Source organism: Rhinopithecus bieti, unplaced genomic scaffold (genome assembly GCF_001698545.2).
Source record: "Rhinopithecus bieti isolate Rb0 unplaced genomic scaffold, ASM169854v2 scaffold_36008, whole genome shotgun sequence".
NCBI lineage: Eukaryota > Metazoa > Chordata > Mammalia > Primates > Cercopithecidae > Rhinopithecus > Rhinopithecus bieti.
The window spans coordinates 2,761,422-2,785,426 of record NW_016816204.1 but is presented as its reverse complement, the minus strand read 5'-3'; the positions used below and the strand labels follow the sequence as shown (position 1 = coordinate 2,785,426).

At 53.0% G+C, this 24,005-nt stretch overlaps 2 protein-coding genes across 3 annotated transcripts in view; both read left to right on the top strand.

Moving 5' to 3' along the window:
• The window catches only part of LOC108516852 (cadherin-23), a 421,574-nt gene extending 405,970 nt beyond the window's left edge, over positions 1-15,604 (top strand). The window contains exons 48-60 of the mRNA XM_017854517.1: positions 430-888; positions 4,673-4,789; positions 5,915-6,139; positions 6,671-6,840; positions 7,052-7,189; positions 8,192-8,311; positions 10,454-10,631; positions 10,765-10,976; positions 13,377-13,568; positions 13,726-13,839; positions 14,894-15,023; positions 15,133-15,379; positions 15,472-15,604. Coding sequence (XP_017710006.1) covers positions 430-888; positions 4,673-4,789; positions 5,915-6,139; positions 6,671-6,840; positions 7,052-7,189; positions 8,192-8,311; positions 10,454-10,631; positions 10,765-10,976; positions 13,377-13,568; positions 13,726-13,839; positions 14,894-15,023; positions 15,133-15,379; positions 15,472-15,604 — 2,435 coding nt within the window. The remainder of the gene's footprint in view (positions 1-429; positions 889-4,672; positions 4,790-5,914; positions 6,140-6,670; positions 6,841-7,051; positions 7,190-8,191; positions 8,312-10,453; positions 10,632-10,764; positions 10,977-13,376; positions 13,569-13,725; positions 13,840-14,893; positions 15,024-15,132; positions 15,380-15,471) is intronic.
• Positions 15,605-17,076: 1,472 nt separating this feature from the next.
• On the top strand, positions 17,077-23,815 carry LOC108516863 (cadherin-23-like). 2 transcript variants are annotated; one of them, XM_017854543.1, is made up of 10 exons: positions 17,077-17,718; positions 18,095-18,192; positions 18,945-19,065; positions 19,141-19,220; positions 19,349-19,389; positions 19,593-19,653; positions 20,107-20,236; positions 20,395-20,517; positions 20,872-20,976; positions 22,826-23,815. In XM_017854543.1, the coding sequence occupies exons 1-10, from the start codon at positions 17,500-17,502 to the stop codon at positions 23,150-23,152; spliced, it is 1,305 nt and encodes a 434-aa protein (XP_017710032.1). In that variant the 5' UTR covers positions 17,077-17,499; the 3' UTR covers positions 23,153-23,815. The 2 variants fall into 2 exon arrangements, with proteins under 2 accessions (XP_017710032.1, XP_017710033.1); XM_017854544.1 differs by lacking the exon at positions 20,872-20,976.
• Positions 23,816-24,005: the final 190 nt, after the last annotated feature.

Here is a 24,005-nt window from a genome sequence, read left to right as displayed (position 1 = left end):
ATAGAAAGGAGAGTGGGGGGGTAGGGAAAAAAGAGCTGAACACATCCGTCTTTTGGCGAACAGAAAAAAAAAAAAAAAAAGTATATATATATATATATATATATATATGTATATATATATATTTGTCTCAAGTTGTCATAATTATATGACTTGTATAACTGACAGAAAAATGAGCAAAAGACAAAAGCAGACCATTTGCTGAAGATACAACTAATTATTACATTATAAAATATTATTTAATCCAAGAATATAAAATAAAATAATATTCCATTTTCCTATAAAATTGCACGTATGAAAAAGGTATAAAAGAAAATGCTGTCAAAGCTGTCGTGAGAAGGGGCCTCTTGTACATCACCAACAAATGTGTCTTGGTAGCTCTTTCTGGAAGAGACCACTGTGCGCAGCTACTCCCTGTTCCCTCCCCAACAGGATTCTCAGTCCTTCAAGTCACAGCCACAGATGAGGACAGTGGGCTCAATGGAGAGCTGGTCTACCGAATAGAAGCTGGGGCTCAGGACCGCTTCTTCATTCACCCGGTCACCGGGGTCATCCGTGTTGGCAATGCCACCATCGACAGAGAGGAGCAGGAGTCCTACAGGCTAACGGTGGTGGCCACCGACCGGGGCACCATTCCTCTCTCGGGCACAGCCATCATCACCATCCTGATCGATGACATCAATGACTCTCGCCCCGAGTTCCTCAACCCCATCCAGACAGTGAGCGTACTGGAGTCGGCCGAGCTGGGCACTATCATTGCCAATGTCACGGCCATTGACCGTGACCTCAACCCAAAGCTAGAGTACCACATTGTCGGCATTGTGGCCAAGGACGACACTGATCGCCTGGTGCCCGACCAGGAGGATGCCTTTGCTGTGAATATCAACACAGGTACAAGGGCCTGCACCCCTCCCACCTCCCTCCCGGCTCCCAGTCCTGTCTCCTTACTCCCTGCTTCCCCCTTCTTTCTCCTTCTTTCTCTTTCTTTGCCGCTCCGTTGCTACTCTCTTCTCTCCCCTTCCCCTGGAGGGAAACCAGATACCTCCTTCTCTTTTCCATCTCTCCCCTTGCTCCTTCTTTCTCTGCTTTCTCTTTCTCCTCCTCCCTTGAGCAGCTCCTCTGGCCTTCCTGATTCCCTCATCCTACCAGTGTATGAGAGCACCTGTCTCACCACACTCATGCCAGCATTAAATACGATAACATTTTCATGTTGGGCAATTTTAAAGGAAAGTAACACCTTGTTTGTTCTTTTGTTTTTGGTTTTGGTTTTGGTTTTTTTTGAGATGGAATTTTGCTCTTGTTGCCTAGGCTGGAGTGCAATGGTACAATCTCGGCTCACTGCAACCCCTGCCTCCCAGGTTCAAGCAATTCTACTGCCTCAGCCTCCTGAGTAACTGAGATTACAGGCATGCACCACCACACCCAACTTATTTTTGTATTTTTAGTAGAGACAGGGTTTCACCATGTTGGTCAGGCTGGTCTTGATCATGCTGACCTCAGATGATCCATCTGCCTTAGCCTCCCAAAGTGCTGCGATTACAGGCGTGAGTCACTGCACCCAACCGTGATACCTTGTTTAACATGCATTTCTTTTTTTTTTTTTTTTTTTTTTTTTGAGACAGAGTCTTGCTCTGCCACCCAGGCTGGAGTGCAGTGGCCGGATCTCAGCTCACTGCAAGCTCCGCCTCCTGGGTTTACGCCATTCTCCTGCCTCAGCCTCCCAAGTAGCTGGGACTACAGGCGCCCGCCTCGTCGCCCGGCTAGTTTTTTGTATTTTAAGGAGAGACAGGGTTTCACCGTATTAGCCAGGATGGTCTCGATCTCCTGACCTCGTGATCCGCCCGTCTCGGCCTCCCAAAGTGCTGGGATTACAGGCTTGAGCCACCGCACCCGGCCCCTTAACATGCATTTCTTTACTAACGAGGTGGCTGAATACTTTCTTCATATGTATGCTGGCCATTTAAATCCTCTGCAAGTTGCATGCAGATCAATGATTTTCTTATGCTGTCACGAAACTAACAGAACCATGGCTTATCTTTCACAATGTATGCAGCTTATTGTAATGCTGATGGTTTTATCATTTTCCCCAAAGTTCAGTGTTTTCTCCTTTGGGGAGTTAGGAAAGGGACATGAATGTGATTGGTGTACCTCTTGGAAGGCCCAGAGGAGTGATAGAGAAATCAACATGGCTGTGACAAAGCACTAAAACAGCAGTAAGATATCAGTTTTTCACACGTGATTAGCAGACTTTAGGATGCTGGACAATGTTGATATTGATGATAGTGTGGGGACATTGAAACCCTCATGCACTGCTGTAGGAGTTGTGACTGATTCCACTGTCTGGATAGCAATCTAGCATAAGGTACACTTGTACCATCATTACCCAGTATATGTTCCAGAGAAAGTCTCAGGGCATTAATGAAACTGTCTGAGGATGCTCACTGCAGTGTTATTGGTGATGGTGGAGTTGGGGCCATGCAGGTGTCCATTTCTGGGAGACTGAAGAGTAAAATATTGTGGGCGCACATCATGGGGGTACCAGCCAGCAGTGCCAGCAGTGAGAAGCAATAAATTAGACACACACAGAGCAATGTAGATGGATCTTAATAATAAGTATTATTAGAAAAGGATAAGAAATGGGATGAGATATATGTCACTGCACCATTTCCATAAATGTAAAATACATACAAAATAATGCATGATTTTCAGGAATACTTTTATTAACAAAAAATATACTTCAATACATGACAATGACTGCCTGAAGGGAGAAGGAAAGGAGAGCGGAGTATGGGGATGAAAGGGAGTAGACGCACACATAAAACAAGAGAGGTGCTGGTGGTCATAGTGTGCAGCCAGCCAAAGAACATGATGACCTCAATCTGCATTTGAGGCCCAAAGGGAAACAGAAGAAGAAAAAAACACGAGCACTAGGAGAAGTTAGACATAACCAGCTACATCCCAGGTTAGCAAAATTCCTGACTGCACGGGTTGGTCAGGACCATGGAGAGCTGCTCCACGTCCCTGCTCAACTTGAGGCTCTGCTCAATGCCTACTGCTTTTCTCTTTCCTGTTCCCCCTTCCTCCAACTGACTCTCTTCTCTATTTTTCTTTCCAGTGTCTTCTCTGCCCCCTCCTCCTCAGCCCCCCACTCCTCCCTTGCCCACTTTTCTCCCTTTTCTTCTTGCCAGAGCCTCAGCCCCTGAGCTCTCCACTCCAAATGGGCTTCCACTTGCTCCCCTGGTTTCCTTCCCAGTGTCTCTTCCCCTCCCCACTCCCTGTTTCCACCCCTCCTTCCCCCGACCCCGTCAGCTCTGAGTCCCCACCATCCTCCCTGCCCTGCTCTGCTCCATTCCTGCTGCACCCTGAACTAACTGATGTTAACCCTCTTCTCTCTTCCTCACGGCTGGCAGGCCCACAGGTTTGAGCTCTGTTTCTCTGTCACTTCCCACCTCATCTCTTCTCTGCCTCACCCCACTGCCTTCCTCCATGCCCACCACACCCCCACCACCCTTCCTGTCCTGTGGGGCCCGGGCCAAGGCCGTGGCCCAGCCTTTGCAGACTGAATGCAGCCGCCCTCTCCCCATCCTCGCTCCCCAGCCTGGGGGACAGGGAGCGAGAGTAGGAAGAGGAGGAGGAGGAGGAGGCGGCCCAGGGTAAGTGACTACCCCATGGCTGGGGACCCACGGAGGACAGAAGCCCAGCAGGGGGATCTGCCAAGGGGGAAGGGAATCTCAGAGACCCCCGTACCTGAGAGGGAGAGGAAGTCTCACTCTGGGATGAAGCCAGTGGGAGGAGAAGCCACCAGGCCCTCTAACAGGCAGGAACAAGAAAGGTCCCAAGAAAGCCAGCACTGAGGTCAGCCAAACTAGGTCTGTCCAGTCCCAGCCCATGCTTCTAGGGGGTTCCTCTCTGATTTGGGGAGCAGGCAGGGACTGTGGGAGGCAGTGCATAGAACAGAAGGAAACCCCTTGCTAGGACTGCCATGGAACCAATGCTCCTGTCCCACAATCAGTCCATGTCACTCCCTATTTAATCAAAACAAAGGGATGTACCTGAAGTATCCAGATGGTCCCACCACTGTCCCCTCCAGGGGACCCCTCAGGGCTTTTCAGCTACCATGACTTTCTTTCAAACGTGATCTCCCTAGAATCTAAGCATTTTTAAAATTGTGGTAAAATACATATAACGAAATTTACAATTTTAGCCACTTTTTAAGTGTAGAGTCCGGTAGTGTTAAGTACATTTGCATTGTTAGGGAATACAGCAGTTTTTAAACAAGCAATTACATAGCTTCTGTGTGCCAGGCACTGTTCTAAGTACTTTACAAATGGAAGCTCATTTTGTTTTTCTAATCCTCAAAATAGTAGGGGATTGAGAAAAGGATGGGTTGACAGTCAGTAGTGTAATTATCTTGTTTTACAAACGAGGACAGAGGTGCAGAGAGGTGACATAACTTCCCCAACATCACCTGGCTAGTAAGCATCATAGGAGGGGCAGAACCACGTGCCCTCAGCTTATGAGGAGTCTGTGGGCCCACCCCAGCCACAAGTCCCAGAATCCACTGGGGACCATCATCCTCTGTGGGGAATGGGAGGGTTTGGCCAGGAGCACCCCTGGGAAGGGCTGATTTTAGGGGGTTCTTCTCAGGCTGAACCTGGCCTGGTCTGGTCCACAGGATCTGTAATGGTGAAGTCCCCCCTGAACCGGGAGCTGGTTGCCACCTATGAGGTCACTCTCTCAGTGATTGACAATGCCAGCGACCTACCAGAGCGCTCTGTCAGTGTGCCAAATGGTAAGGTTCCCTGCAGACATCTCTCATTGGTCACTCAGAGCCAATCAGGGCAGGGGGCAGGTGGGGAATAGGCACTGGTCTGTCCCCACGGAGGGAGCAACAAGACCCAGTTGCTCCAGGAGCCAGGAGTCAGGCAACACAAGAGGCATGGAAGGTGGCAGCCACTATGAGGCCCAGGATGGTGATAGCTACATAGAGCTCAGCAGTGGAGGATCCAGAAGCTCAGAATTGTGTGTGATCTGAACCCCCAGGCTCAGAGTAGGAAGGAGGCTTGGTAGAGACTGGAAAGGATTAAGAAAAAATGGTTTGACAGAGGCTTAGGTTCAGCCAGCAGAACTGGTAATCAGGGTGTGGCTAGGATGTGAGATGGGAAACCCATGATCTTATAGGAAGCCACAGGGTTAGCACAGAGGAAGCAAAGAGCGAGGCGAGGTGACCTTAGGCCACAGACACTGCTTTGAGGATGCAGGCACTTACAGTGGAGAATGAAGGGGCCTAGTGTTACCTTCTGCCAGTCGGGCCCAGGCCACCCTGCCTGCAGCCTGAGGCATGGGCTGGGAGGGGGAGGCAGAGGGGTGGATTTTGTGTGGGCAGACCGAGAGTTGAGAGGGGGAAGTGGGATGGGGTGGCCTCAAGTTGCCTCGGACATGAGGCAGAGACAGCTGCTGTGGGGGAAGCCAGGCCTGGCAGATGTTGACTGCTTATCTTCACAGCCCAGAAGGCCACATTTTCCGGAAGGAAGGGCAGACTTGGTCATCTCTTCTGTGTCAGAGGCTCAGATGGTTAAGGGCCCAGGCCGGTTACATAGAGGGGACAGCTCAGACAGGATCTAGGATCTTAAAGATGATCTTACCCTACGTCATTAAGCAGGTTAGGAAACCAGGGCACAGAAAGGGCCAAGGGCTCCACCAGGGTCACCTAGCCCTTCCTCTTATGGAACAGCAAGTTAGTAGACCACTGGAAAGGCTCTTGTCCTGCAGCCTGAGGGTCAGGTCAATCCTCAGGGGGCCTCCGGGGGGCTGTGGGATGCTGCCATGCTCTCCCAGCTTGGCTGAGCCTAAGGAAGACCTGGACCAGCCACACTGGTGTCCTTCCCCTCTCCCTCACTCCCGGCCTCCACCCCAGCCAAGCTGACTGTCAACGTCCTGGACGTCAATGACAATACGCCCCAGTTCAAGCCCTTTGGGATCACCTACTACACGGAGCGGATCCTGGAGGGGGCCACCCCCGGGACAACGCTCATTGCTGTGGCAGCTGTGGACCCTGACAAGGGCCTCAATGGGCTGGTCACCTACACCCTGCTGGACCTGGTGCCCCCAGGCTACGTCCAGCTGGAGGACTCCTCAGCCGGTAGGTCAGAAATCTGTCAGAGGAGGGCTGGGGGCATATATCTGTGCTTGCTTAGCCCCCAGGAGGGACCATAGCCTCTCCGTGGCCCCTCAGTGGACTGGGCCAGATCCAAGATGGCCGACATTCCATGCCAGATTCCAGATGCCCAAACCAGGGGAAGGGACAGAGTGCTTACTCCTGGGTTGGGATGGAAGCCTCTTGATGTCTGCCAGAAACCTGGGATATCCCACCAGCCAAGCTCCTACTATTAGTACCACTGAGGAAGCAGGAAGGCCAAGAAGGAGGTGTCTCCGGTCCTGGGCTAATTGATGTTCATCCCTGTGACTGGGAGAAGCTTTTTCACCCTTCATAAGAAAAACTGGACACCAGTCCCTCCCTGCTGTGTGCCCTGCCGCTGGGCAGTGCTGCCCAACCACCCTCCTTCAAGTGACCACACCTGGCCCTCGGAGTCCAGGTCCTTCCCCTCATACTTTGGAGAGCTGCCATGAATGAGCCATGGCCAAAATGGCCATGGGAGCCTCTGTGTCTTAGGGAAGGTCATTGCCAACTGGACAGTGGACTACGAGGAGGTGCACTGGCTCAACTTTACTGTGAGGGCCTCAGACAACGGGTCCCCACCCCGGGCAGCTGAGATCCCTGTCTACCTGGAGATCGTGGACATCAATGACAACAACCCCATCTTTGACCAGCCCTCCTACCAGGTGAGTGGCCAGGCCACAGACTGGGTCCAGGACCTGTGGCCATTCCTTGGGGTCTTTGGGCGTCTTCCTCTCCCACCCTGCCAGCCTCTAACCCACCTGGGAGTGCTCAGCCCACGAGCAGCTTGATGCCCGCTTCAGTGAGTTCTAGGGCTGTGCTCGGGCTCTGGGACTGACCTTGGCCTACTCTTTCTCCCTGCCCACTGGGCTCCAGGAGGCGGTCTTTGAGGATGTGCCTGTGGGCACAGTCATCCTGACAGTCACTGCCACTGATGCTGACTCAGGCAACTTTGCACTCATTGAGTACAGCCTTGGAGATGGAGAGGGCAAGTTTGCCATCAACCCTACCACGGTGAGCAGTGATGGAGGGCCTGGAATCTAGAAGTGGGAAGGACTCAGGGTCAGAGACTGAGCGGCCACCAAAAGTATTGCAGTGATCCCTCTGGGTCTTGTCACCTGGACATCTGCAGCCCCAGAGGTTCTTTAGCCAAGTCAGCAAACCCTGTTCTCAGAGTCCCAGACATATGTCAGACTGCAGCCTTTCTGTCCCAACAGATGTTGAAGGAAGTGGCCAAGTCTTTTGGAATGAGCTCTTTGTGGGACTTCTGAGATGTGTCCTCTGCACACTAAAAATGCATGATTGAAGTCCATGGGGCTACTTTTTGAGATAGTCAGAAAAGACGCATGGGAAGCACTGCAGAAAGTGGGCACAGTGTCTGAGCACCTACTGTATATATGGCCCTATACTCAGTGCTGGGGAAGGGAGGATGCCCCAAAGGGTGCCTCCCACATGCTTCCTTGAATCTCAGACCTGTGGAAGAGCCGAAATTCAAGAGAAAAGATGGGTGATGATTTCAAATGTCTGCTAATTGGTTCAAAGCTGTTATTTTCAGTATAGAGAGAGAGCCCTGTGGCCTAGGGCTCGCTGGTCAGGCAGGGCCTTCCCCAGTTGCTGGGGCTGGAACTGGACTTCCCCTTCCACTGCCCTGCTCTGCCTACATCATCTGGCACTCTGCCCTTTCAGCAGGGTTCACTCCTTCCTGCTTGGTATGAGCCATCAGACATGGCTCCAGGCCTGGCATTAAGATAATTGAACATTTGTGGGGTACCTACTATATGCTATTTCCTGGTCAGGCAGGTAGCTGCAGGCTGGGCTGGTCACCCCATCCCCAGGTAGGCTGGGGTAGTGAGAGCAAGAAGAGCCGCTAGAATGGGAGCTTCCTGGGGGCAGGAGTTATTGTCTCTTTTGTTCAGTGTCAAATCTCCAGACCCCATACAGCATCTGGCCATAGTAGGTGCTCAATAAATATCTTTTGAATGATTGAAGGACCTAAAGCCACCCTCTCCCTACTAGGGTGACATCTATGTGCTGTCTTCTCTGGACCGGGAGAAGAAGGACCACTATATCCTGACTGCCTTGGCCAAAGACAACCCTGGGGATGTAGCCAGCAACCATCGTGAAAATTCAGTGCAGGTGAGGGGAGCTAACCTGGGCCAGGGACAACAGGAACTGGGGTTGTGGAGGCAACAAGCAAAGCCTCTAGCGAGTGGACTGCTACAGATTGGGAGCAAAGCCACCCAGTCCCCTTTGAGACACAGTGACAGAAAGGAGAAGGCAAGAGCGTGACTGGATGGGTTGTAACCCATGACTGTGGCCTAGGAAGACAGGGACCCTCTGGGAGAAATCTTTGCCAAACTGCTGTTTGGCAAAATATTTTGGCAAATAGGCAGCTAAACATACCTGGGTGTAACCCAAATAATGCTTGGGGCTCCACATGGCCCAGTATCACCATAGTGTTCCATTGAAAGAAACACAGTCCAGAAACCAAACATAATTATGAAGGAATCATGTTTATTTATGTCTCTCTCTCTTCTTTTTTTTTTTTTTTTTTTTGAGATGGAGTTTCCCTCTCGTTGCCCAGGGTGGAGTGCAATGACGCGATCTGGCTCACCGCAACCTCCACCTCCCGGTTCAAGCGATTGTCCTGCCTCAGCCTCCTGAGTAGCTGCGATTACAGGAATGCACCACCACGCCCGGCTAATTTTGTATTTTTAGTAGAGACAGGGTTTCTCCATGTTGGTCAGACTGGTCTCGAACTCCCGACCGCAGGTGATTCACCTGCCTCAGCCTCCCAAAGTGCTGGGATTATAGACTTGAGCCACTGAGCCTGGCCTAGTTATGTCTCTTAAAGAATACTAATGAGGGCTCCAAGTCACAACCCCATTCCCATTCCAATGTCCACACAGCTATTCTGAAGCCAGCATCTCACCCTCTTGGCTCTCAATCCCCTTTTCTATGCAAAGTCCTAGGCCTCAAGGTTTTGCGTCCTCTTTCTCTCTCCTCCCTTCTTCTGCCTTTGGCAGACCTATCTTTCTGTACGTAATACTCACTTCTCCCTCACAATAAACTCATCATCTGAAGGAAACTCTCTTGTAAGGTCGGGGGTGTGAACAGCTGAATGGGCCAAGAACACTTCTTTTTGGCAGGTAGAGAGGGCTGGGAACACATGCACACATCCGAACCTCATCCCTGTCACATATGCATGTGCTGTGTTGGGAAAAGCACAGTATTTGGGGTCAGAAGACTCAGGTTCCATGAGCTGAGCACACCACCTTTGTCAGTTAACCTCTCTGAGCCTGTGTTGTCAAATCTGCAAAGGAGGGTACAGATGTGCAATTGGGGACATGAGGTGGTTTGAAAGTGGTTTGTGCACTGAAAGGGGATCTTTAAAGTCACTGCTGTTGGCCGGAGCATGGTGGCTCATACCTGTAATCCCAGCACTTTGAGAGGGCTAGGCGAGGGGATCACCTGAGGTTAGGAGTTCAAGACCAGCCTGGCCAACATGGTGAAAACCTGTCTCTACTAGAAATACAAAAATTAGCCAGGTGTGGTGGTGCGTGCCTGTAATTCCAGCTACTTGGGAGGCTGAGGCAGGAGAATCGCTTGAACCCAGGAGGTGGAGGTTGCAGTGAGCTGAGATTGCACCATTGTGCTCCAGCCTGGGTGACGAGCAAAACTCCATCAAAAAAAAAAAATGAAGTCACTGCTATGAAGGGCTCTGATAAGGATGCAGTTCAGGCAGGTCCCAGCAACCTGGGAACAAAGGCCCCATGGTTTGCTGTGTCCATAAGACCTGCCCTAGACTGGGAGGTCAGTTAGGGAAGCCAAGTCTCAGGCCAGACACAAATCCCAGTCAAGAGAAGCCTTGGGGAGTGGAGGAATGCCACCAAACCAGCACTAAGGGACAGAGATTAGAGCCAGATTTATAGGGCCACTGTGGGGAGTAGCAAGGAACAAAAGTAGGAGGTGTGACGGGATAAGGGGTTTCTGCTTCAGGGCCCAGGTGCAGATTACCTGTTAACCACTGTTATAGTTGTTGAGTGTTTATTGAGCTAGGCACTGTGCCAAGGATCTAGGATTGTGCAGCCAAGGAAACTGAGGCTCAGGGGGTTAAATAAGTTGCTTCAAATCAGACTCCAACACATTAGAAGATATTACCTCCCTCCCAGGCTGGTGCCTGTCCTTCCTCTATCCGGGCTTACTCCTGCATGACCAGGTCCCCTGTGGCAGCCCCATCCTACTCGTCACCTTTAGCTTTGACCTCCCTCCACCCAGGTGGTGATCCATGTGCTGGATGTCAATGACTGCCGGCCACAGTTCTCCAAGCCCCAGTTCAGCACAAGTGTGTATGAGAATGAGCCGGCGGGCACCTCGGTCATCACCATGATGGCCACTGACCAGGATGAAGGTCCTAATGGAGAGTTGACCTACTCACTCGAGGGCTCTGGCGTGGGTATGTGGCCTTCCTTGGACACCCGTGATGCCTTGCGGGGTGGGAGGGGCAGGCCTGCCACCCCAGGCCAGGAGTAGAGGGAAGGGTAAGAAGGACGTCTCAACCAGAGCTACTCTCCTGCTCCCACTGCCAGAGGCCTTCCATGTGGACATGGACTCGGGCCTGGTGACCACACAGCGGCCACTGCAGTCCTACGAGAGGTTCAATCTGACCGTGGTGGCCACAGATGGCGGAGAGCCCCCACTCTGGGGCACCACCATGCTCCTGGTGGAGGTCATCGACGTCAATGACAACCGCCCTGTCTTTGTGCGCCCACCCAATGGCACCATCCTCCACATCAGAGAGGTACTCCTGCCCCCAGGGCCTCCTGCCCACAGTATTTCCTTCTTCCAGCTGTGGCCTAGAAGAGTGGAAGCACCACACTCTAAAGGTGGGGAAACTTGGCTTCAGGAAAGTAGCTCCAGGAAAAAAAAAAGGAAAAAAAAACTTTTTTAATTAAAAAAAGTTTATTGAGGTGGGGAAGCTGAGGCCAGAGAAGGAAGCAGACCTGTCCAGTGCCAAACAGGGTGGTATTGAACAGTGGTTAGTATATAGGCTGTGCTAGTAAAAGATCTTTGGTTTGGCCGGGTGCAGTGGCTCATGCCTATAATCCCAGCACTTTGGGAGGCCGAGGCAGGCGGATCATTTGAGGTCAGGAGTTCGAGACCAGCCTGGCCAACATAACGAAACTCCATCTCTACTAAAAATGCAAAAAAAAAAAAAAAAAAAAAAAAAAAAAGCTGGGCAAGGTGGTGCATGCCTATAATCCCAACTGCTCAGGAGGCTGAGGCAGCAGAATTGCTTGAACCCGGGAAACGGAGGTTGCAGTGAGCCGAGATCGCACCACTGCATTCCAGCCTGGGCAACAGAGTGAGACTCTATCAAAAAAAAAAAATTTAGTTGAAGTCTAACTCTATCGCTTCTCAGCCCAATGACTTTGAGCAAGTGACTTCTGTAAGTCTATTTTCTGTAAGTCTATTTTTTCCTCTGCAAAATAGGACTAATAATAAGTAAGTACCCCATCTCTTGCTCCTAGATGTCTACCAAAAAGGACAGGCTCCTCCACAACCCACTTCCCCCATACTTGTCTCAGAATAAACACACACGCCCCTTCCGTCTGTCCGTTGTTCCTGCTGATACAGTGCGGAGACAGCCTAGGAGCTGAGAATGAGCATCAAAATAAGAAACAAGGGGAAGTGGCGAGGTTCTGGAATCTCTCCAGTTCTTCCACTTCTCAGTCTAAATTGCCACATAAAGATAGGGGAAGTACTCCTTTGTCTTCTGCTCTCCCTGTTTCTTCTAAGTACACAGGCCCAAAGTGCTCCTTAGTGGCACCATCAGAGTATCTCCCACTTGTTCGTTGTCCCCCAGACTCCACCCAGGCTCCACATCTCAGAATGTCCGTGCTAAGTCCATCGTGTCACTCTGTCTCCTCTTTGAGGTCCTGAGGGATAAAACTCTCCCAGGACTAAGCTCAAAGAAGCATTGTGCCTTTACCATGTGTTTTGCTTTTTTACCTTGTGTCTAGTGTCTCATCAGCGGTGATTGAGCAGTCCGTCCTCTTTGCTGTGCCCACTAGGGAGCTCAGAGTGGTCAGCCCATCTTGAGTGACCCCGCAGGGACTTAGGGCTTACACTTTGCTTCCCACCCCTCAGCTTTCATCTTCCTGCCAACCAATTTTTTTCTTTACCCTAGTTTTTTAACTTGATCAATCTTGTTATAATTTATGTATTCTTGTCCCCTGCATCAAATCTTTTGTGAAATGAGGCAGTGTATAAATTAATAATAATCTAGTCCTTTTTCACACCAAAGGCCCCATTTATGAAGACTCCCTTCAAGGGTTTTGCATTTGGAAAGACTTATGGCTCCTGAACAATCAGCATGTATTAATTATCTGTATGTCGTCCTACTTTTTATTAATTAGACGTAACTACCATTTAGAACTTCCAGTTGTCATGATCTGTAAGATAAACAACGAAAGCATGCTGAGCTGATCATTTTTCAACTAAAAGCAAAGAAACATGCCCTTTCTTTTGCCCTGGGCAGCCTTGTCGTGGGTCAATGTATGATTTCAATGAGGTTTTCAAGATCTTGGACTTAGCTCAACTGCGTTCAGGAGATTGAGGTTCAGGGGAGTGAGGTGGCATGTCCAGGTTCCGGGCAGGTTAGTTACAAACTAGACCCTGGTGGCCAACCCCTATCCTATCCACCATGTCACCCTGCCTGTGTCCCCCCCATTTTCAGGTACCCCATTGAATGGATGGTGTTGTTTGGGGACACCCAGAATTCCTGTGTTTGGGGTGGCAGAGAGAGCAAGACTGATACAGGACAAAGGGTGGCTGTGGCCTCAGCGCTTGGATTCCCTCTGTCTCCTAAACCTCAGCATGCAATGAATGGGACTGGAAGGGCGGAGTCAGCTCCTGGGAAGATGGTCACCCTGGGAAGGCTTGAAGCATGTGGTTCCCAGGCTGGACTGTTAGTGCACAGTGGCCTTAACTTGGGTTGGGGAGGAGAGAAGAGGGACAACAGCTAGCAGAAGCCCAGAATCCAGGAGAATCCAGCCGAGCAGGAAGGTGCTCCTGGCGGGTGCTGTAAGCTGTTGAGGACATTCTGCTACCGTAGGAGAAAGAGCGAGGGCTCCCTCAGGGCCTGGGAGCTGAGATTCTCTCAGGGGTCCAGGAGCCTTCCCCCCCACGCTTCCCACAGGAGATCCCGCTGCGCTCCAACGTGTACGAGGTCTACGCCACGGACAAGGATGAGGGCCTCAACGGGGCGGTGCGCTACAGCTTCCTGAAGACGGCGGGCAACCGGGACTGGGAGTTCTTCACCATCGACCCAATCAGCGGCCTCATCCAGACTGCGCAGCGCCTGGACCGCGAGACGCAGGCGGTGTATAGCGTAAGGGCGGGGCCCGGTGCGAGGGGCGGGGCTTTCTTCTGGGCGCTTTCCTGCACCTCGCCTCCTGGAAAGTCTCTGGGGGACCTGGCCACCGGGAAGTCCCCAAGCCAAACCCCTCTCCCAGTCTTTTCCTCTGACTGCACTCTTCCGCTCCTAGCTCATCTTGGTGGCCAGCGACCTGGGCCAGCCGGTGCCATACGAGACTATGCAGCCGCTGCAGGTGGCCCTGGAGGACATTGATGACAACGAACCCCTCTTCGTGAGGCCTCCAGTGAGCTCGCCCACCTCCTGCGCTGGTCACACCTACACAGGGACTCACCTGCCTGCAAGCACACGCGCACACACTTTCCTATATACACTGTGCCAGAATACACATTTGGCTAGACACGGAAACATCTGCCTGCATGCACTTCATGCAAGAACAACTATTTACTGAGCAGCTGTGTTACACTATATTGAGCTATATTGAGCGATGAAAAAAAAAAAAAAAAAAAGACAGACCAAAATGCCTGACTCATGGAGCTGATAGCCTTGTCTTTGCCTGCACCACACACACACACATACACACACACAAAGCATGAAAATCAGCTCTGATTTTGTTTTGTTTTGTTTTGGTTTGTTTTTGAGACAGAGTCTCGCTTCGTTGCCCAGGCTGGAGTGCAGTGGCATGATCTTGACTCACTGCAACCTCTGCCTCCTGGGTTCAAGTGATTCTTCTGCCTCGGCCTTCCAAGTAGCTGGGATTACAGGCACCCGCCACCATGCCCAGCTAATTTTGTATTTTAGTAGAGACGGATTTTTGCCATGTTGGCCAGGCTGGGCTCGAACTCCTGACCTCAAGTGATCCACCTGCCTCGGCCTCCCAAAATGCTGGGATAACAGACGTGAGCCACTACGACCCGCCCAGCTCTGATTTATTGATATGGGGCTGACATGAAATCTGACAGCAGGGCTAAGGGCCCCTCCTGTGGACTCCAACTCTCTGACATGGTTGTTTTTTCTTCTTATGTGCACATGGGATGTGATGTTGCTTGGAGACTGTTGAGTGTGAGTGCATACACATGCATGTGCATATAAGAGTAACGTGTGTGCTCCTCTCATTTAAGCACTCATTTGGGTTCTGGAAAACACCCCGTGAGGGCAGAGCTCAGGTCCCCAGGCCATGCTTTGCTCCCTTGAGGTTACAGTGGTTCTACTCACCGCATTAGGCCTGGACAGTAAATTCCCTCAGCACATACATAGTCACTGCCCAGGGCCCTGAAACAGGGACTGGAAGCTTAGGCCTTCCTTTGGCACCCTGTGAAGACATCCCCCTCCCTCCGCAGAAAGGCAGCCCCCAGTACCAGCTGCTGACAGTGCCTGAGCACTCACCACGCGGCACCCTCGTGGGCAATGTGACGGGCGCAGTGGATGCAGATGAGGGCCCCAACGCGATCGTGTACTACTTCATCGCAGGTGGGGCCGGACAGAGCTAGTGCCCTGATTATCCTGGGGCTAGAGATGACCCACATATGCCCTGCCCCTGGCCCTGCCCCCTCACCCTATGCCATGGTCCCACCCTCAGTCGGCAACGAAGAGAAGAACTTCCATCTGCAGCCCGACGGGCGTCTGCTGGTGCTGCGGGACCTGGACCGGGAGCGAGAAGCCATCTTCTCCTTCATAGTCAAGGCCTCCAGCAATCGCAGCTGGACACCTCCCCGTGGACCCTCCCCAACCCTCGACCTGGTTGCTGACCTCACACTGCAGGAGGTGCACGTTGTGCTAGAGGACATCAACGACCAGTGCGACCGCCACGCTTTACCAAAGGCTGAGTAGCACTGGCAGGTGCAGGGACTGGAGCCTGGGCCATGAGGTGTGGGTGGCCCCTGCTCTGCAACTTACACTACCTGCCTGTTGCATGCAGGGGTGGCCACCGACGCCAAGGTGGGCTCAGAGTGATCCAGGTTCTGGCCCTGATGGGCGACATTGGCAGCAACAAGCTTGTCTTCAGCGCATTCTGGCCTACCACTAGCTCCGGGCCCTTGCCAGCGACCTGAAGGCTGTGGGCCAGGTCATCACCATGGGTAGGCCTGGCAGCACATGAGTGGCGCTCCTGCCACGACGCTCTGCAGTCACTGCATGGACTTGTCATCTGGGGGAGATGGGGTCTGGGGAGCACGACAAGAATATGGGGTGACCCCCCAGCCAGCCACGGGCCGAATCCTATTCATCCCCATCTAATTCAGCAGTCCATTCTCCAGTTTAATCTTTATGCCACCTATCCACCTCTTCATCTACCCACCAGCCCTTTCTTTCCCCTCATTCTTTCTTTCTTCTTTTCAACTCATCTGTCCATTACTTATCCATCCATCCATGTATCCACACTTCTGTCTGTCCATCTATCCTTCCATCCGTCTGTCCATCCCTCCTTTTATCCTTCCATCCATCTGTCCGTCTGTCCTTCCATCCATCTTTTCTTCCTTCCATGTGTCAATCCATCCTGCTTTCATTCATCTCTCCATCTACCCATCTTCCCATTCTCCTTCCCATAATATTTGCCTGTTTTTCCAGTTGTGCACCTCACCCTCCCCTATGTCAGGCATTGTGTTAGGACTGGGGCGCCAGGATTCAAAGCACACACTTATACCTATGAATGTGCATGTTTGTTTGTTTGTATATTGACCTGTGTAGATGGCTGAGACTCTCTGGGTCAGGCTCTAGGAGATGCCCCTCTGGGTGTCCCATTACTTTACTCCCAGTCCCAACCCCTTCCCCCTTCTTATCCATCTAAAGACTCCTCCTCTGTATGCCTCATCTGCGGCCTGGCATTCAAGGCTCACTAGATCTTCCTCCTAGTCCCTCTTTCTGTTCCACAGTCACCTGCTATCCTTAAAGGCCCTGTGCCCAGCCTAGCTAAGCTGCTTAGCATCCCCTCAGCCTGCTCTCTTCCATCCTCCCCTGGCCTTTGACCCCTCTGCCTTCATTGCCTGGAATGCCATTTTGGCCCCTTCTTTGCCTTCGGATGTCCATCCCCTACCCTTCAAGGTCTAGTTCATGTGCCACCTCATCCAGTTACACAAGCAGACACCATCCCTTTGTCCTCTGAGCTCTCACTGCCCTTATTTTATAAATCAAGGCACAGAGAGGCTCAGTAGTTTGCTTGAGGTCACACAGCTAGAAAGTGACAAATTTTGAGCCCAATCTCTTGTCTTTCAAGAGAAGACTATGCTGTACCACCTGATCATCTCTCTTCTATGGGTTTTGTTGTTGTTTTCTTTTTTTTTCTTTTTTTTCTTTTTTTTGGCGATAGAGTCTCACTCTGTTTGTTGTCCAGGCTGGAGTGCAGTGGCGCAATCTCAGCTCACTGCAGGCTCTGCCTCCTGGGTTCAAGTGATTCTCCTGCCTCAGACTAACAAGTAGCTGGAATTACATGCACACACCACCATGCCTGGCTAGATTTCGTATTTTTAGTAGAGATGGAGTTTCATCATGTTGGCCAAGCTGGTCTCAAACTCCTGGCCTCAAGTGATCCGCCTGCCTCAGCCTCCCACAGGCGTGAGCCACCACACCCAGGCTTGTTTGTGGAATTCTGAGGTACATGTGTTTGAAAGAGGAGAGACAGACAGACACTAAGGGGGCTCAGAAATGGTCCTTTGCACCCTAGCATGGGACAACAGAGTCACAAACTTGTCATCTGCCCTCCCCCATGCTGATAACCTGCTGAGACCCGAGCCTCTGCCACTTCAGATGGGCATCGTTCCCACTTGCCTGTCACCTTTGCTCCTGGCTGCACCCTGTGGGCATTTGTGCTGCCTCCCCTAGATGTGCCCACCTACCCCAGGGCTCATGCCCCTTCCTGGGGATTCAGGGGCACTGAGTCTCTGAGCTGTGCCCCACCTTCGGGCTTCCTGCAGGGAGTGTGGATGGCATTCTGCGCACCTTCGACCTCTTCATGGCCTATAGCCCCGGCTACTTTGTGGTGGACATTGTGGCCCGAGACCTGGCAGGCCACAACGACACAGCCATCATCGGTGTCTACATCCTGAGGGACGACCAGCGCGTCAAGATCGTCATTAACGAGATCCCCGACCGTGTGCGCGGCTTCGAGGAGGAGTTCATTCACCTGCTCTCCAACATCACTGGTGCCATTGTCAATACTGACGACGTACAGGTGCCTCATGGACCCACTTGGGGCCGGGGCAGTGGAGGGAGACGGGGAGGCCAGCCACAAGGAGAGACAGGGCATTGTGCAAAGGCCAGGGTGTGAAAGGCAGTATAGGCCCCACTTAGTCATTTCCTAGCAGTGCGGCTTTGATAAAGTTCTCCCAGGTCTCTGGGCCTCAGTTTTCTCCTCCATAAAATGGGGTCAATAATAAATAGTACCTGGCTAAGTGTGGATGAAGTGATTGGCCCATGCCTGGCCCTCAGCAAACATTCAGAGGGCTCTATCCACAGGGAAGGGTAGAAGGGGCTCCTAGAAGAGGCCTGCCCATCCCTGTGGCCCCCTGCTGTGGTAGCCACACCCTACAATACCCCTTCCCATCCAGTTCCATGTGGACAAGAAGGGCCGGGTGAACTTTGCGCAGACAGAGCTGCTCATCCACGTGGTGAACCGTGATACCAACCGCATCCTGGATGTGGACCGGTGAGTGGGGGCCTGTGTTTGGACTGTCGGCCTGTCTGTCAGCATGCCTCCCTGCCCTGGAGTAGGGGAGAGAACCCACCAAAGGAGACACAGACCATACCATCAGTCCCACTGTGTGGAGTCACCTCCCAGAGGGGGCAGGGCTAGGAGACAGAGCAGAGTTTGGGGGTATGAGCAACTCTGTCCCTCTGAGCCTCCCTCTCCACATCTGTAACATGGGAGTATTCAGGCCGTGCACAGTGGCTTACACCTGTAATCCCAGCCCTTTGGGAGGCCAAGCCAGGTGGATCACCTGAGGTCAGGAGCTCAAGACCAGCCTGACCAACATGGAGAAACCCCATCTCTACTAAAAATACAAATATTAGCCAGTGTGGTGGCGCACGCCTGTAATCCCAGCTACTTAGGAGGCTGAGGCAGGAAAATCACTTGAACCTGGGAGGTGGAGTTTGCAGTGAGCCGAGATCATGCCACTGCACTCCAGCCTGGGCAACAGAGCAAGACTCCAATCTCAAAATAAGTAAGTAAGTAAGTAAATAAATAAATAAATAAATAAGGGAGTATTCATTCACTGTGAAGATGGAACAGGATCCTACATGAAGGTTCGAGGAAAACACAAAGCTGTTCCGGCCGGTAGACCTCAATCTTGCAAGGCTTGGCGTTGATGAACTTTGGGGGCTTGAGGCAGGAGCAGAGCAGACTGTCATGGGGGGAATGGCTGAGGAGGAGAGCTGAGACCCCTGCCCCTCGCCCAGGGTGATCCAGATGATCGATGAGAACAAGGAGCAGCTGCGGAATCTTTTCCGGAACTACAACGTCCTGGACGTGCAGCCCGCCATCTCTGTCCGGCTGCCGGATGACATGTCTGCCCTGCAGGTACCCAGTGACCCCGCCCCACAGCCCTAGCCGCCCTCCCCACTGCCCAGGCTCACCCTGGTCCTGCTCCCGCAGATGGCGATCATTGTCCTGGCCATCCTCCTGTTCCTGGCTGCCATGCTCTTCGTCCTCATGAACTGGTACTACAGGACCGTGTGAGTGTCCCCCATCCCTGCCCTCAGGGGGCCAACCACTTGCTCCCGGATGGCCATGAGGCAGGCAGGGCCTGAGACGTCAGCTTGGCCCCAGCCCGCCTCACCAGCCCCTCTCTGCTTCTCTCCAGACACAAGAGGAAACTCAAGGCCATTGTGGCTGGCTCAGCTGGTAAGTGAGGGCCGTGGTGGGGGCACAGGTGAGAAGGCAGCAGGCTGGGGGCCTGGAGTGTCCACCAGGGCCTCACAAAGCTGGCTCAGGCCCTTCACTGGGCCCAGGACCATGCCCCACACCCCACCCTCCCTCACCCCGCAACACCACCCCTAACCCTGGCTATGCCCCTCCCCTCCATGCCCCAACCCTTCTCCCTGCAGGAAATCGCGGCTTCATCGATATCATGGACATGCCTAACACCAACAAGTACTCCTTTGATGGGTGAGTGGGGTAGTGGCCCTGCCCAGTCTCCTGCAGGGAGTCCTGCCAGGACCCAGCTGGGGAGAGCTGCAGTCTCCCAGCACTGGGGCTGCTGAAACCCAGGCTGTGGGCGCCCCCTGGTGGGTGGGCCACCCTCCCTCCATCCTCAGAAACCGTGTGGCTGAGAGGGGCTCTCTACCCCAGTGGGCCTCAAGTTCCAGGGGGTGCAGGCTTTGGGCAGTGGTTGCAGGGTGAAGCCTCCGCGCCAAAGGCAATCCAGACTGACATGCAGTCCTGGTTCTAGCAGGATCCCAGGGTGGGAGCATGCGCCACAGATGCCAGGGCCTCACACCCCTAGTCAGTGAAAGGCACTACATGGCCAGGGAAATGGGCAGGATGTGGGGCGAGGCTGGAAGCGCACCTGTCTACTCGAGTCTTCCCTCCCTCCCCACTCTTTTCCCTCCCCAACTGCAGAGCCAACCCTGTGTGGCTGGATCCCTTCTGTCGGAACCTAGAACTGGCCGCCCAGGCAGAGCATGAGGATGACCTACCGGAGAACCTGAGTGAGATCGCCGACCTGTGGAACAGCCCCACGCGCACCCACGTGAGCCAGAGGCGGTCAGGCATCACAAGGGGCAGGAGTGGAGGGGCTGGGTCTTTGCGACCTCTGGCCAAGCAGCTGGGTTCTTTAAGGGGTAGCCCCCTCCCTTGTGCATGTGTGTAGGGTCTGCCTCTGCTCCAGCTAACGTCCCGTCTCCCCAGGGAACTTTTGGGCGTGAGCCAGCAGCTGTCAAGCCTGATGATGACCGATACCTGCGGGCTGCCATCCAGGAGTATGACAACATTGCCAAGCTGGGCCAGATCATTCGTGAGGGGCCTATCAAGGTGAGCCCTCCCCACAGGCTCCATACCCAGTCCCCTGGCTGAGGTTGGACCCCACTCCAGAGAACACAGGGCGGTGGAGACCTCCAGGCTCAGCTAGACCCACCCTCCACTGGGGCAAGAACACCAGGGCTGATGGGGGGTTGCTCCAGCCTGCAGTGGCCTTAAGGGCAGGGCTCAGGAATGAGTCCATATATGTCTGGGCTGGCCACCGTTTACAGGCTCTGCTGCTCATCCTCTGCCCTAAGGATCACCAGGGTCAGATTTCTGTGTACCCCTGACTCCCAGAGGGAGTGGGCAAGGGGTGGGGCAGGCAGGGAAGGGCCTTGGTGGGGGTTAACCCTTTCCCTCCCCCAGGGCTCGCTGCTGAAGGTGGTCCTGGAGGATTACCTGCGGCTCAAAAAGCTCTTTGCACAGCGGATGGTGCAAAAAGCCTCCTCCTGCCACTCCTCCATCTCTGAGGTAGCCAGCTGGGTGGCCGGGAGCTGTGTGCTGTGCCCCAGCCTGGGGATGCTCTCTCTTGCTGTCCTGCTGTCCTTCTCTATGTCCCTGGAGCTCTGCAGCCTGGACCAAAGACAGCAAAGGGTGGGGGCCAGGAAGTCAGACAGCAGGCTCTGCTTTCTGGGCTCTTGGGGGCTTTCACAGGAATGGGGTAGGCTCTAAGGCAATCTTTCTCAGATTAGAGAAGGACCTCAAGAACATACCTTTGGGGGTGATGTCACTTTAAGAAACTCGGCCGGGCGCGATGGCTCATGCCTATAATCCCAGCACTTTGGGAGGCCGAGGTGGGCGGATCGTGAGGTCAGGAGTTCGAGACCAGCCTGGCTAACATGGTGAAACCCCCATCTCTACTAAAAATACAAAAAATTAGCCAGGCATGGTGGTGGACGCCTGTAATCCCGGCTACTCAGGAGGCTGAGGCAGGAGAATTGCTGGAACCCAGGATGCGGAGGTTGCAGTGAACCAAGACCATGCCACTGCATTCCGCTGGGTGACAGAGTGAGACTCTATCTCAAAAAATTAAGGGAAGAAAAGAAACTGGCCATCGGGGTCAAATAGGCCTACATATGTTGGCCTGTAGTGATTATGTCAACACTTACAAAAGTCAAGCTTTACCTAAAAATGAATTTCCAGCTGGGCCCACATTCTCAACAGGAATAAGCTAGTCGAATAGCCTCATGCACGACAAGAGTGCCCGTTTCAAGTCTCCACCCCACCTATTTATCCTCTGCAGCTTGTCCTGTTGACATTTTCTGCCTGGACACAATTAGAGGTGATCTGCTTGAGGCCAATTTGGCAACAAACCCAGATACCACAGTTGCAGCCCAGGATTTTTATAGAGCACCAAAGTTAATATATAAAATTAGAGATTCTCAGCTGGGCGCGGCGGCTCACGCCTGTAATCCCAGCACTTTAGGAGGCCGAGGTGGGCAGATTACGAGGTCAGGAGATTGAGACCATCCTGGCTAACACAGTGAAACCTCATCTCTACTAAAGAATACAAAAAATTAGCCGGGCGTACTGGCGAGCGCCTATAGTCCCAGCTACTTGGGAGGCTGAGGCAGGAGAATTGCTTGAACCCAGGAGGCGGAGGTTGCAGTGAGCCGAGATTGCACCACTGCACTCCAGCCTTGGCAACAGAGCAAGACTCTGTCTCAAAAATAAAAAATAAAAAATAAAAAAAAATTAAAGATTCTCATCCAGGTGTGGTGGCACATGCCCGTAGTCCAGCTACTCAAGAAACTGAAATGGGAGGATCACTTGAGCCCATGAGTTCAAGGCTGCAGTGAGCTTTATGTTGCTGCATTAGCATGGGCAAGAGAGAGAAACACTGTCTCTAAATAAATAAAGGCCAGGTGCGGTGGCTCACACCTGTAATCCCAGCACTTTGGGAGGCCGAGGCAGGTGGATCATCTGAGGTCAGGAGTTCCAGACCAGCCTGGCCAACATGGCATGCCTGTAATCCCACCTATTCAGGAGGCCGAGGCAGGAGAATCACTTGAAGTCAGCAGGTGGAGGTTAGAGTGAGCCGAAATCATGCCTCTGCACTCCAGCCTAGGTGGCAGAGCGAGACTTCATCTCAACACACGCACACACAGATTTTCACAAGAAGCCGATCCTCCCGAGAACCACTCTGCAGCACCTTAAGCATTCATTGTTCCCCTTCCCACACAGTTTGAGAAACAGTCTGACAGGCCTGCTGAGGTAGGAGCCCAGGGTTCAGCCACATAGCCGGTAGGTCTCTGGGGCCATCCACCTGCTCACCCTTTTGGCATGGCCCTGAGCATATGGGGGTCCCGGCCTCTTGCAGCTGATCCAGACTGAGCTGGATGAGGAGCCACAGGATCATAGCCCAGGCCAGGGTAGCCTGCGCTTCCGCCACAAGCCACCAGTGGAGCTCAAGGGGCCCGATGGGATCCATGTGGTACACGGCAGCACGGGCACGCTGCTGGCCACCGACCTCAACAGCCTGCCCGAGGATGACCAGAAGGGCCTGGGCCGCTCACTGGAGACGCTGACCGCTGCTGAGGCCACTGCCTTCGAGCGCAACGCCCGCACAGAATCCGCCAAATCCACACCCCTGCACAAACTTCGCGATGTGATCATGGAGAGCCCCCTGGAGATCACAGAGCTGTGACTAGACAGGGAAGCCTCGTGGGTGTAAGCAGCACCTGTCCACTGCCCCCTCCCAGGGAGCAAGGGCAGGGACAGGGTCGGTCGGGGAGCTCCTCCCAAGGCCAGGCCTGGGGGACAACCTTGGCTTGGCCCTGGCGGCCTGCATCAGCTGCTCAGATCCCACTTTTGCCAGATGCTCATTCAGCATCTGACCTCTACCTTCTTAAGATCTGTTATTTTATAAGAAAACCAAACAAAAATGCTAAGCGTCTTAAGGACAAGGTAAGGAGGGTCACTGGGGCCCAGAAGTCTGGGGACCAGCTCAGCTCAGGCTGAGCTGAAAGAGGCCGAACAGGCCCTCCTCCCTCCCGGCTCCACCCTGCAAGCACTATCCCCTCCGGCTGAACAGGCGCAAGGGAGGCCCGGCGCGGGCATCGCCTGCTGGCCGGACACCTGACTCCAGTCCAAGTCCTGCTACATTTCCGCCACATTCCTGCTGGATGTCCAGGTGGAGGTGGCATCCCCACATGGACAAGGTCAATGTCAATGAACAAGCATTCTCTCCATTTCACTGGCTTCCCAAATGTGCCCAGCTTATAAAGAGAAGTGACTGATGTTCCCTTGGGTTTTGAATGTGGAGTGTTCATGTGTATTCCTTTTTTAAATTATTAAGTTATTCCCTCAATAGTTTCCCCTTGGTTTTGTTTAAGTGGTACTCACTACAAGTTTCTGGAATGGTTTGTTTAAAAAGCAAGGCAACTCTCAAGGAACTGGCAACGTGCTCTGACTCTGGCCTCTAGGGAGCAGGGACGGGGCGGATGAAGGGCAGAGCCGACCTTCAGGTGCGCCTGACCTACTGCTGGCCCTGAGTCTTG

What these genes read in the sequence shown, in the direction of transcription:
- LOC108516863 (XM_017854543.1), top strand. Translation starts at nt 17,500, where the DNA reads ATGGCCTATAGCCCCGGCTACTTTGTGGTGGACATTGTGGCCCGAGAC. An exon ending in CGCATCCTGGATGTGGACCG is followed by an intron (nt 18,193 to 18,944) that starts GTGAGTGGGGGC and finishes CCCCTCGCCCAG; the next exon opens with GGTGATCCAGATGATCGATG. An exon ending in ATGACATGTCTGCCCTGCAG is followed by an intron (nt 19,066 to 19,140) that starts GTACCCAGTGAC and finishes CTGCTCCCGCAG; the next exon opens with ATGGCGATCATTGTCCTGGC.